Source organism: Danio aesculapii, chromosome 11 (genome assembly GCF_903798145.1).
Source record: "Danio aesculapii chromosome 11, fDanAes4.1, whole genome shotgun sequence".
In the NCBI taxonomy this organism is placed as follows: Eukaryota; Metazoa; Chordata; class Actinopteri; order Cypriniformes; family Danionidae; genus Danio; species Danio aesculapii.
The window spans coordinates 30,942,942-30,956,949 of NC_079445.1; the positions used below are offsets into that span (position 1 = coordinate 30,942,942).

The following is a 14,008-nucleotide window of genomic DNA, read 5'->3' on the forward strand; positions in this document are numbered from 1 at the left end:
AAACATTTCCTGATGTTCACACACAAATGCACATCCCTGATACCTTTCTGCGAGCTGCAAAGCGAAGGACTCGTCTTGAGAGAGGAGAGACTGGTAAAAACAAGCCTCTGTATTTAAACTTCAACAGCAGGTGAGGAAAAAAAGCAACAAAAGAAGAAGTGAGAACGAATGTCTGCTTGGGGAAATTGACTAAAATGGAGAGATGAAATGAAAGAAAAACTATGGCCTTAAAAAAAAAGTCTTCATTCTCACTTTGGGACTTTTGAAAGAGGCCAAATGATTTCACAAATCTTTATCAGCCCTGTTGCGCCACCGGAAGAGTAGCTTTAGAGACAATCAAAACAAACAGCTGCCATTAAAACAACCTTTACAGGCTAATAATGTAGAAAGTACGCCATCGAAAAAATATCACCTCAATAAAAGTGTTGACATATTGGATATATGAGCTCAGGGGGCTCGTCAATTTTTTGGGGAGGATCGAAAGGATAAGGGCTGGCGTTTTCTGGGCTCTGATGGTGAATGATGGTCCCGAAGGAGTCGTCATTTGTGAAGTGATAGCGGTGATAACGTTGAGAATCACACAAAGAGATTTACTGTACCTCCGGCTCTGGGTCGTCATCGTCCAGGTCTGTGTAGGACGAGTGGTCTGGGTTGTTCGCTTTGTCCAGCAGCTCAATCGCCAAAATACGACTCAGTGGTTGGGAGACTAAAGGATGCTGGGTAGAGATGGTTGAAACGCCAATGTAAATATACTATAAAAGACTTGTCGTTTGACTTTTGTAAGTTAAGAGTCATTTAAATAATATAAAAAAGTATATTTTAAGTAAAATTAGATTTGGTGATGACTTATTTCAAAAAATGGATTTACAAAATATTTATAAAAAAGAATATTCTATAATATACATGTATACATACATATATACATACATACATATATATATATATATATATATATATATATATATATATATATATATATATATATATATATATATATACACACACATACATACAGTTGAAGAATTATTAGGAAATATTTCCCAAATAATGTTTAACAGTGCAAGGAAATTTTCACAGTATGTCTAATATTTTTTCTTCTGGAGAAAGTCTTATTTGTTTTTTTTCGGCAAAAAAAAGCAATTTTTAATTTTTTTAAAAACATTTTAAGGTCAAAATTATTAGCCCCTTTAATTTATATATTTTTTCGACTGTCTACAGAACAAACCATCGTTATACAATAACTTGCTTAATTACCCTAACCTGCCTAGTTAACCTAAATAACTTAGTTAAGCGTTAATTTAATGTGACTTTAAGCTATATAGAAGTGTCTTGAAAAATATCTAGTAAAATATTATTTACTGTCATCATGGCAAAGATAAAATAAATCAGTTATTAGAAATGGGTTATTAAAACTATTATATTTAGAAATATGTCGATAAAATCTTCTCTCCGGTAAAAGCTGAAATAAGGGGAAAAAAATAAACAGGAGGGCTAATAATTCTGACTTCAACTGTATGTATGTATGTATGCATGTATGTATGTATGTATATGTATATATATATATATATATATATATATATATGTATATATATATATATATATATATGTATATATATATATATATATATATATATATATATATATATATATGTAATGCATCTGAAACAGAAATATTAAATACAAATTTTTGAAAATCTTTTTTATAATATCCAAAATAATTAGTATACATACAACAAATCTTTTATATATAATACATAAATTTAAATAAAAAGAAATCTAATATATACAAATACTACTAAAACAAATGTAACAAGGGTAAAGAATCAAAAAAATCTAAAATATTAAAGAAGATTACAAATGGAAACATAAAAATAAACAACACCAAACAAACAAACTTGTCCTACCTGCAGTAACTTATCCGCTGGCGGCCGTTTCTTTGGACTTTTTGTCAACGCCAGCTTCACAAAGTTGTGGAAATTATTGGTCCTTCAGAAGACAGAGAAGAGTCTCCATAAATCTCTCATGGAACGAGCATTTGGACTGCGAGAGCGTGCAGTTTGTTAGCTCTAAATGTAATTAAGCTAATTTGATTTAACAGAGCTGCAAGGTAATGGAGAAGAAACCATTCGGCAGAAAACCTGACCAGACTCATAATCAGCCAAGATAAGAGAATGTCAAGTCCAACCTTATCAAAATTCATAAAAGCCAGTGTTTAGGGCAAATGAGAGTGCTTGGCCCAAATTTCATAGCTGATTAATGAAATTAAAGAACAGAGAGCATAAAGTACAGACTCAAACTCACTCAAACCCCTCTTGGTATCAAGGATTTTACACAGTCAGGTAACATAAGAACTGCCTGAAAACGTAATTATCACTTACCATTTAACTTTGTCTTTTAATTTGGGGGGTTGAAAGTTGCTTTTCGTCATCAAAAACAGAGCCCTGGAGAGACAGGAATAGATTGGGTTGTCAAGCTATAAATGTTTAATTTGGTTAAGAAATGTGGTAATTTAAAGCACTTTAACAGTAATATAGTTTCACTGTGTAGAGCTGCACAATATATCCTTTAGCATCGATATCACAATGTGTGCATCTGCAATACTGAGTTGACAGTGCAGTTTTTTTTTTTATATTTACATATACAAAACAATAAAGCATGCACTGTTTATTTCACTTATGTCTTTGCATTATTGCATTTATCTATGCTTTGTTTATTACATTTTACGTATGATTCACTGCCCGACAGAATCATCCCAATCAATCAAAATTAATACATTTGGTAACATTTAAAGGGCCATGAAACTCTCCTCTTTCGGTTCAAGTCTATCTCAGATTTTTTTTTCAAAAATGCTCAGAGATGGGTGTGGAGCGCTGCGATCTGAGTGAGAAGTGGACGTAGCCAGCAGAACAGGTTGTCAGTTGGCTCACAAAATGAGACCCATGATTTTATAGTTTACAGTTATAGTTTATAGATTCATAGTTTAAGTTAAATGCAAAGAAATAAACAGTAAGTAATTTAATGACCTGCTACATTAGTTTGAAATTTCATATACACAACCACAATTTCATAAAGATAATCATGTTTAAATAAACACTATAAATGAAAAGGACTTCTCTCCTCCACAATCCCTAGGTCTGAATGCAGACACAGTGGATAGCAGTGCAGCAGGTCTCTTTCCCTATCTATTCCAAGCATTAGCCCTACCGGTAATTCGGAGGATTTTAAATATAAACAAACACAGCAGCACGGATATAGGCGATGTGTCTGAATGGTAACAAACTCAACTGATAAAGGCAAAGTCCGCCATTCTCTAATTCTTGTACAGCTTTCCCGACAAAAATGTTTGCTGCAAACCAACAGTTTTGCTGCATCGGCCTTGACAGCATTGCAGGGAAAAGCAAAACCCAGTGGATCATGAAAACAAACACATACGACCCGTGCTGTCTGCGGACACGGTCTCACCCAGTCATTGGGTCTCACAGCTTGGCAGGTCTGCCTTGCTTTCGAAAAGCACACTCTCTCATGAATAAGTAGAAGCAGGGTCTTCTCATAGGATAAGAAAACTCTGTTATGAATAATAATGAGAAATCGACGTGTCATCACTCCACTAGCAGATTCGTGCTACGTCAACGATTTTGATCCCGCCCAAAAAAAATTTTTAAACCCGGAAGATAGAAATTAGCTGACAAAAGCTCAAAATTATCCAGTTTTCCCCACAATTAAAGCTGACAGCTGCTACTGTTGTCTTAACTGATGCTCAACACGAACAAATCTGCTAAAATAATAATAAAAAAAGTACTCCAGGGTGTCTTGAACCTTTAAGGACCAATTCTCACTATTACCTATTTGTTACATCTCTACATCTCTTTTTCACTGCATTGTGAAAATTTAAATTTTGAAAATTAAAACAGAACATGGCATCATAAAGTCATCATAAATGTGGTCCATTTCATAAAATATAATATCAAATTAAAAAAATAATATGTTACATTCAGAACAAAATATATATAAAAAAAATAAAATGACATAATAAAAAAATAAAAAGACACACAAAATATGTATTAAGGATTTGATATAAATTAGAATTAACAACAAAAACAATTAATAACATTCAATTTGTATTATATTACATATTTTGTAATAAAAACATACTTCTAAACGACTTCTATACAAATTTAATCAAAATAAATAAAAATATATGTAAAATGTCAAATTGTTTAACAAAATACAAATTTATTACGCATTTGGCTCGCATAATAAATACAAAAATATTACAGATATATGATCAATTATAAAATAGTTTCAAATCTAACCAAAACCAACAAATTAAATTAAAAAATACCAAATTCTTATTATGAAGTAGGTTCATTTATAAATAAACAAAAAAAAAAAATAATATTAATAATATATATATATAGCAAACTTGCTTTTTCTTTACAGTTTTTCTTTTGTACTTTTTTTACATTTACAGTCGGAATTATTAGCCCTACTAAATTATTAGCCCACCTGTATATTTGTCCCCTAATTTCTGTTTAACGGAAAGAAGATTTTTTTCAACACATTTCTAAACATAACAGTTTTAATAACTCATTTCTAATAACTGATTTAGTTCACTTTGCCATAATGACAGTACATAATATTTGACTAGATATTTTTCAAGACACTAGTATTTAGTTTAAAGTGACATTTAAAGCATAACTACAGTAGATTGATTAGGTTAACTAGGCAGGTTAGGGTAATTAAGCAAGTTATTGTATAACGATGGTTTAATAATATTGTATAACGATGGCTAATAATATTGACCTTAAAATGGTTTTAAAAAAATAAAAAGCTTTTATTCTAGCCAAAATAAAACAAATAAGATTTTCTCCAGAAGAAAAAATATCATAGGACATACTGTGAAAAATTCTTTGATCTGTTAAACATCATATAGGAAAAATTTGAAAAAGAAAAAAAAAACAAATAAATAAAATCACAGGAGGGCGAATAATTTTTACTTCAAATGTACTTCAGCTTGTTAAACTGGGACACTATTGATAAGCCTCACCTCATTGGGTGCAGGTCAAACATTGGCGGCTGCAGTTCAGCTAGTTCAATGGCAGTGATGCCGACAGCCCAGATATCACACAGATGATTGTAGCCTCCTTTCCTCTCCACAGCAGCCACTTCTGGAGCCATCCTGATCACACAGATTACAGCAAAAATCATTTCTCAGTGTACATTTATCAGCATACTGTATGTACACTATACTGATGGACATGTGAGCCGAAAAGAGAAAACTAATGAACTGCGACAGATTATTTATGAGGTTTGTTAAAACACCACAGAGCAAAATCATTCTGGGGAAGAGGATAAATTACATTTATTATTATTATTATTAAAGTCTGCATGAACTGGAAGCTGAGATCGTTTTTTTTTTTTTTGTATTGTGATGCAGTTCCAGAGAAACGGAAATTTAAATAAAAAAACTGTGGGCGTGGCTTGTTTTTACTACTGTGAGCTGATTGGATGTAGTAAAGTAGGCATTTCATTGGGAAAGATTGGGAAAGGGGTTTTAGAAGAGTTATTACAACCTAACAGACACCTCCTGCTCACTATTTCTGTTTGTTGTCAAAACTGACAGTTGGACCAGGGTGGTAAAGTATGTTAACCACATCCAATACCTCAAAATCACATAATCTGATAATTTAACTGAAAACAAACAGGAAGTGCATTTTCAGGATTTTTTCTCTTAATGAGATGCACAGATTAAATATTCACCACAAAACTGGCAATGTGAGCTAACAAAGTCATATTGTTAGTTTTGATTTCTTGGGGACTTTAATAAAGGGGATCTGACATAAAATTTAGTGTATAAGATAACTAACTTTTCTTAATTTGAGAATTTATTAGCACTTTGTTTACTACTTTTTGATGGTTGATTAAATAGTCTTTCCTAGTTTCTCAATATTTATTAGATTTTTTTTGTTTAGTTTTTAATTCAAATGAACATGTAAAACTATCAGCATCCAAGATATATAATGAGAAGTACTGATACAATTGAATTGTTGCCGGGAACAAAATAATTAATAAACTAATAATAATAATTAACAATGATAATAATAATAACAAGATCAACAATAACATCAACAACAACGACAACAACAACAACAACAACAATAATAACAATATCAACAACAACAACAATAATAATAATGTCAACAATAATATCAACAACAATAATAAAAATAATAATATTAATAATAATGATGATTATAATTATTATTGTTGTTTTGGCAAAGATTTAATGATATTGGACTTTTATCATGCTATAACTGATATGCTAGTGTTTTTTTTAATGAACAAAAATGTAAAATGTAAAAAAGTTCAACAATATATGCATTTAGGATGCTCTTTAGGATACTATAAAATGGTCATTATTATTATTAATCATAATGTTGTTAATTATAAATATAATGTTATGCCTAAACATTATAATGCTTTTTTCATTTTTGTTCCATTAAACACTGGCATATCAATTATAGCATGATAAAAGTCTAATATTATTAAATGCTTTATAATAATATTAATTTTAATAATAATAATAATAATAATAAACTGAAGATTTTATTATAATAATTGGATTGCATACATGTGTAATAGGGGTTGTCGACTTGTCGACTTTAATGCTCTGCCATGGCGCTTTTTGATTGACGTCGACTAGTCGTGTTGCACAGATCATGTGGTTTGACCTGAACTATATTACAGCTTAAGACATAAAATGGTTCACTTATGCATTACTTCTGCAAAAAGAAAAATCTGTTTTTGTTACATTCTTAGTAGTACGTGTTGTGATCAATGTGTTGAATTGTATTTAATTAGCAGTAAAATTAGCCTGTGTTAATGTTGAATTATGTGTAATTATTATAAGTGTTGACAATGCATTTGTTTGGCACTAAAATCAGTCACTGGTAACGTTGCATTGTTTTTGCAATGTGTTATGAGCTGTCAAACAGCATGTATTTATATTTTTCCTGCAAATAAATAACCAATTGTGGCATGTTGCAAATCATTTGTATCTTGTGTTTTATTGATGACGTCACCAGCGACTAGTAGACTTTGATAACATAAAATTTTACTTCAAAAAATCTAAAGTTGTTCAACCCCTAAAGTTGTAATGTGTAATTGTGTAGTCTGTGCAATGTAACAAACTTGAGTGCAATAAACTTCCGCTTACCAGTATGGCGTCCCAATAAAGGATTTTCGTTTAGCTAGTGTTGCTGTGATCTGTGCAGATACACCAAAGTCAGCTGCAGAGGAAAAGAAACAAAATGTTATCTTTACTACAATCCAACAAACACCTCCTGTATGTGTACAGCTCACACCACTGTGTCTAATTCTGTCTTATGAATTATGAAACCCGAGAGCTGCGTAATGCCACAGCAGATCAAATGTGACAACATGAGGTGCTGCTCTCAGTCACAACACAACACCATTAACCACATCTCTCAGAAAAACACACTGGCATCTGGCTAGAAGAGTAAATGCACACTTGTAGTTTGGTTTTCTTTGTTTATTGCGGACTAAAAAAAGAAATGAATACAAAATTTTCATAAATGTCATTTTTAGGACCAAACCTAAAGATAAAAAAAAACTGCATTTTTTGCAGACCTCTTGTGGAACTTACTGAACATCCAAACATGCTGTGTTCAGACTGGAAAATGACCAGCTTAAACTAGCTTGACCAGGCTGGTTTTGGCTGGGCTCCCAGTCTGGATAGGCTGGTCAAGCTAGTTTTAGCTGGTCATCTACCGGCCTGACCAGCTAAGACTAGGCTGAAAATGGCTGGAAACCAGCCTGGTATGGCCAAAACCCCTCTAAAACCAGGTTGGTCGACCAGTTAAGACCAGCCAACCATCATAGGCCGTTTTTTTTTCAGCAGGACTGTAATATAACGCAGCAAGTTTCCAACAATAAAAATGCAAATTCTGGACAATTCAAGTAACAAGTTTATACATTTATCTAAATACATTTTGAAAAAAGGATTTCTTACCTAGCTTGACATAACCATTGTCCGTCAATAAAATATTGGCACCCTGATGCAAACGGGGAAAAAAAACGTTAATTACAAGACACTGTAATATGAGACCAAAACAACTATTACAAGACATTATTGAAGGCATTACTGTGAGATGAAAAGTGAAAATGAAGCTGACAGACTTCAGCATCCCATCTTTTTTTAATATGAAATCGCCCTTTCAACACAAGCTTTCATCTATGATCAGAGATGTGAAAGCACCATCTGAGTCATACTAATTACAGCTCCCTCTGGCCAGGTAACACATTTTCTCTGGCTTTACTAGCGATTGCACATTTGGCTTCACCAAATCGTCATTAAAATGTACAGAGGGCTTTCTTCTAAGGGTATTTTCATAAACAGCGGCACACGGTTGAAATATGCAAATGTTAGATGTGATGAGCATCCACGTTTTGTTTATTTCACAGATAAAACTTTAAAGTGATATTACTGTTTTTACTGCAAATGTGATTAAAACTTTTTTACGTTTAAATCTTATTGACAAAAAAAATCTACTTTAAACACATTAAACAAAATGTTATGCTTATTTATGGAAAAAAAAACTCAAATTAAATTATAATGTTTAAAGAGCCCCTACTAGGGTTTTTGAGAATGACCTTCCATGCAGTGTGCAACACAGCTCTAAGTGAATGGAAACATCCAGCTGAGGGTTAAATCTGAAAGTGCAGCGTGTTTAAAAATATAATTTTTTTAATAAAACATTTGACTCAGAGTCATTTTAATTGTTTCGTCATTCGTCCGAATCTTTTGCTTGTTCTTATCGATGTCGACACGAAACAATACCAAATATGAACTACATGGATCCAGTAAAACGCGAACGCGCCTTTCCCTTTAGACAGTAGTGAGGTGCGAGGGATCATGGGATTGATCATGACGTGAAGATTACCATCACCGAGCGATGGCCAGACATGCAGCTGTGGGGAATTTTCACAACAACACCACAGTATAGCCAACCATGTGCTGTGTTTGTTCCTGTCATTTTTCTGATTATTGATACAATAACCTACGCTGCAACGCGGGATTCGCCAGCCGTTTGCTATTAAAGGAAGAATCAGCAAAGACTACTAATGTATGGGACTTTGTCCGTAACTGTTACACAGTTTATATGGACCAGTTTCTTCCTCCAGATCCTGTAAGTGCTTCTCCTTCCTACACATCGTGAAGTGTTTTTAAAACTGTTGCCTCAATTTCTGTAGTTAGCAAAATAGGTTTTAGATTGTGCTGTAACTTGTAATCACTCTGCGCGGCTTGTAATGACGTATGTTTTGGATCAGTGCTTGTAATGCATCTCTCATGGATATTCACATATTGCGTCCAAAACCATGTTAAAAATGTGACACGTGCTTCTTCCTTTACCAATTTAAATGTGTTTTTGAACTCGTGATTTCCTGCTGTCTATTACTATGACCACCATCAGCTGTTCCTCACACGCATAGCGCGGTCAATTTTCAAAATAGTTCAACTTTTGTCACTGTCGTTGTTATTACTTGGGGTTAGGGTTAAGAATAGAAGAATATGCTGGTGTTTAACTGCATTGGGCTCACACATACACTCTGTACTCTGACTGCTTCTTGGGTGTTTTTCTCTGTCAACCACAACAGACTGAGTCATATGACCAATCAGCACAAAATAGTCACACGCAAAGGAGGGGTTTGGGAACAAATGAATCGCTGAATGAATCATATGGGAGTCGTTGGGATAATTGGGTAAAAATAAATGCATATTATAAGACAATAAAAGTGTTTTTTGACCTTGCATGCATATCAGCATGTTGTTGGAGACCCCCAAAACCAAAATATTACCTTTTATAATGCATAATAGGGGCTTTTTAAAGCGACTAGCTAATGGCAAATTGTGTCATTTCTGCACTACTTGCAGCACTTTAGATAATGGCAAAATAATGACAGAATTATTAAAGAATTTTATATTTTTTGAATACATAAATACATCCTTCTCATCCTTAAAGCTCATGTAATATCCGTGCAATGAGCGAGAAAGTAAAAGCAACACAAAACACTGCTTTTTTTGCAAGGTAAAACCATAATATCTCTCCACCTGATTAAAGTTAGTGTTTTTATTGGCTCATAAACGTACCAGAATATGGGTTTATGCACTGTCAATCAACTTGAAAATAATGAAATCAATCCAACACACAAAATAAAGAATCAATCAATCACAAATGAAAGTACCTTTATGTCTCTGTGCATCTTTCCTTTGTTGTGCAGGTAATATAAACCCTAAAAGACACAAGAAAGACACAGTAAAAAGTCATTTAAACCCACAGTAATCTTGAAAATGCATGCCTTTAAGAAAACAAAGGTCTATGAAATATCTGTCAACATGTCAACCATTAAAAATTCAAAAGCAGCTTTCATGGTCACAGCGGATTGCTTTGGCTGTCAAAACAAAGTCCAGGAAAATGGCTTACCTGAAGGGTTTCTCTTGTTACATATGCTATCTGTGATTCTGTTAGTGGCCCGGTCACTGTGGAGACATATACAGTAGAAATTATTCAACTCAATTCATGTTTATTTCTATAGTGCTTAAGCAATGTAGATTGTGTCAAGCAGCTTAACATAGAAATTCTCGTAATTAGCACTAATATAATTTCACAACATCCCATTTATTATAAAACTGTAGCTAGGACAGCTTGATATTTCAGCACAGAAAATTCCAGAGGCATCTGTGGGTCTAAAAATCTCATCTGTCTGCTAAAAAAGAAACAAAAATGTAGGATGTTTGACGGTCGAAACCTTTGACACTTCAGCAGAGCAGTTAATCTTCTTTAAGTCAACAGAGACTTTTATTGCTGATTAAAATGTCACAAAACAGGAAGTGTGCTAATGGGAAGGAGTGAATAATAGATGGGCTGAAGGAAGAGAAATAAAAGGAAAGGAGAAAGGCCGTTACATTCATAAAATGTCTCTGAAACACATTTTATATCTGTAATATAATGCAATACGATGTGATAATAACATAACATGATGTAATATAATATGATATGAAGGTCGATTGAGGAGGATTGGTTGAAAGGTTGCTTCAGTGCAAATTATTACACTGATGGAAGTTTATGATTATGAAAAAAATGTCTTAGCAGTAGCATGAATGATATTAAGTAGGATTAGTTTTGATTTTTCTGATGACTAAGATTTTTATATGAACTGGTTCAAATAATTTATAATTTATAATTTATGCTTATCAAGAACTAATTATATAATTATATTACATATCTTCTAAAATATAATGTAGTAAAAACAATAATATTATGTAATAATATTATAATAAATGTTGCATTTATCTGTCATTTATTTATTGATTTAATATATAGTGCATCCGTAAAGTATTCATAGTGCATCACTTTCTCCACATTTTTTAAGTTACAGCCTTATTCCTGTCTTTGGGAATTTTTGCCTATTCCTCTTTGCAGTACCTCTCAAGCTCTATTAGGTTGAACGGGAAGCAACAGTGTACAGCCATTTTCAGATCTCTCCAGAGATGTTCAATAGGATATGGGTCTGGGCTCTGGCTGGGCCACTGAAGGACATTCACAGAGTTGTTGTGAAGCCACACTACTGATATTTTGGTGGTGTGCTTTTGGGTCATTGTCCTACTGAAAGATGAACCGTCGTCCCAGTCTGAGGTCAAGAGCACTCTGAAGCAGGTTTTCATTCATGATGTCTCTGTACATTGCTGCATTCATCCTACCTTCTATCCTGACAAATCTTCCAGTTCCTGCTGCTAAAAAACATCTCCACAGCATGATGCTGCCACCACCATGCTTTATTGTAGGGATGGTATTACCCTGGTGATAAGCAGTGCCTGGTTTTCTCCAAACGTAACGCCTGGCATTTACTCCAAAGAGTTCAATTTTAGTCTCATCAGACCAGAGAATTTTGTTTCTTATGGTCTGTGATGGAGGCCACTGTGCTCACTGGAACTTTCAGAGCAGCAGAATTTTTTTCTGTAATCCTCCCCAGCCTTGTGCCTCGAGACAATTCTGTCTCGGAGGTCTACAGAGAACCCTGGGACCTCATATAGACAGGTGTATGCCTTTTCAAATCATGTCCAATCAACTGAATTTACCAAAGGTGAACTCCAATTAAGCTGCTAAAACATCTCAAGAATGATAAGTGGAAACAGAGGCTGTTTCTCAATATGGGTTCTTCAGCAGTCTTGCGTCCTCGTGTTTTCCTGTAACGTCATCATCAGCTGCCTAAGTCCAGTTCCAATACTCAAGACTGCAAGTACGGAGGACGCGTGAAACTTCCCGGGTGTGATCTTGATTAAGGGTGTTTGCTGAAATTCTTATTAAAATCTGTATGCAAACTTACATTTTCCCATTTTGCCATCTGTTTGGCTATATGTTTTCGCTACATGTGGAGAGCCTCACATCACCTTCCCGCTTTTGTTGTAAATTATGTGACATTACCCGGACAAAGGAGCTTGGCCGGACGGACCCCAGCATGAACCAATTGCGTGGATCGAGCACGTCGTTGTTAACATTAGGAGGAAAATAAATATATTTATGCTTTTTTGGAGTCAAACACTTTGAACAACGATTGAACAAAATTTAATACCGCATAAAAACGTGATTAAGACTTTTTAATACCTTTTACGGGCCTTAAATTTTTATTTTTTTTTTTATTTATCAACTTTTAATATTTTTTAAGACCCTGTGGACACCCTGATTTATTATTATTAAAGCTGAAAAACAGCTTAACAAATATGATAAAAAAAAAAATAAAGACATTTTTGATGATTTTTGATGAACCAAAATTTGAAAGAACAGCATTTAATTGAAATAGAAATCTTTAGTAAAATTCTACACATTTAATGCATTCTTGTAGAATAAAATACAAATTACTTTCAAACTTTAATTAAATAATACAAAAACACATATTCCAACTGCTTTAAAATACACATTAGAAACATGTGAACAAAAATAAGTCTAAAAAGTGTACTTAGGCCCATTTTTCTTGCCCATATTAAACTCTATTGACTTCCAAATAGGTGTTGAGGCTTTGGTTTTCCACTACGTCCACTGTTTCTCCTCACATTCCCTTTCCTTGCTCATTTACTAGTTTGGAGAGTTATTTAAAGACATGTTTGACCAAGCAGAGCTTTACTGATGCCTTTATACAGTACGTGTCCTTCTCTATCAGTTGTGTGTAGGAGGACTGGAGCCGGTCGGCCTCGTCTCTAATCAAGCCTACGACCCTGCAGCCGAGGCAGCAGGGGGTTTAAACCGTGGGATGTGGGGCTGGACGCTAACCTAACACGTTAGCGCTATAACACCATGTACCCCCCCTACGCAGAGTCTCTGAGAGGAACACAGAACAGCCGACAGCTGCCGCGAAAATGAGCTCTAATGATCTGACAGGGCCACTCCAGTGAGTTCAGCTAAATTTATCCCCTGGGAACATACAGAGGGACACTTTCCAACATTTAAGAAAAGATTTGTATACTTAGGCCATCTGTCATGAGTCGTATTGTTAATTGGAGGAGATGAAAGCCTATTTATGTAAAAAACTAAAATAAAATGGCATCGGAAATAGGAGCTTTCAAACGATTGGGTTCAATGAATCTCTATGTTGTTTATGCTGGGTGCTCAAGAAATGGCTCACAGAAGGAATGAAAATGGGGTGATTGTTCACTCGCATTTTTGCTGCTTTAGATTTGACTGTAGGCAACCTGTCAAAAATCGAACTGCTAAACGAAGGAGGTCAAAGTCTGTTTATGTAAAAACTGGCAATGGAAACAGAAAGAACTCTCAAATCAATGCATCCATTACATCAATTTATACAACAGTTCTATCTGGTTCTTGAATCTGATTGGCTGATAGCCGTGCCATATTCTGCCAGTAACAGCACTTGTCCAGCCTCTTAACCCTTCACCTTTGTTTATTACTCCGCCCCCATACAGCAACAAGCA

General features: G+C 34.1%; 1 protein-coding gene across 7 annotated transcripts in view; it reads right to left on the reverse strand.

Moving 5' to 3' along the window:
* The window catches only part of map4k3a (mitogen-activated protein kinase kinase kinase kinase 3a), a 145,410-nt gene that overhangs the window by 67,266 nt on the left and 64,136 nt on the right, over positions 1-14,008 (reverse strand). For 4 of the 7 annotated variants that reach the window (XM_056467833.1, XM_056467835.1, XM_056467836.1 and 1 more), the window contains exons 5-13: positions 10,506-10,561; positions 10,267-10,314; positions 8,033-8,075; positions 7,217-7,289; positions 5,048-5,179; positions 2,379-2,441; positions 1,905-1,986; positions 600-716; positions 44-118 (exon numbers count right to left, since the gene is read on the reverse strand). In XM_056467833.1, the coding sequence (XP_056323808.1) occupies positions 44-118; positions 600-716; positions 1,905-1,986; positions 2,379-2,441; positions 5,048-5,179; positions 7,217-7,289; positions 8,033-8,075; positions 10,267-10,314; positions 10,506-10,561 (689 nt within the window). The remainder of the gene's footprint in view (positions 1-43; positions 119-599; positions 717-1,904; positions 1,987-2,378; positions 2,442-5,047; positions 5,180-7,216; positions 7,290-8,032; positions 8,076-10,266; positions 10,315-10,505; positions 10,562-14,008) is intronic. The other 3 variants (XM_056467838.1, XM_056467837.1, XM_056467834.1) reach the window with 1 other exon arrangement.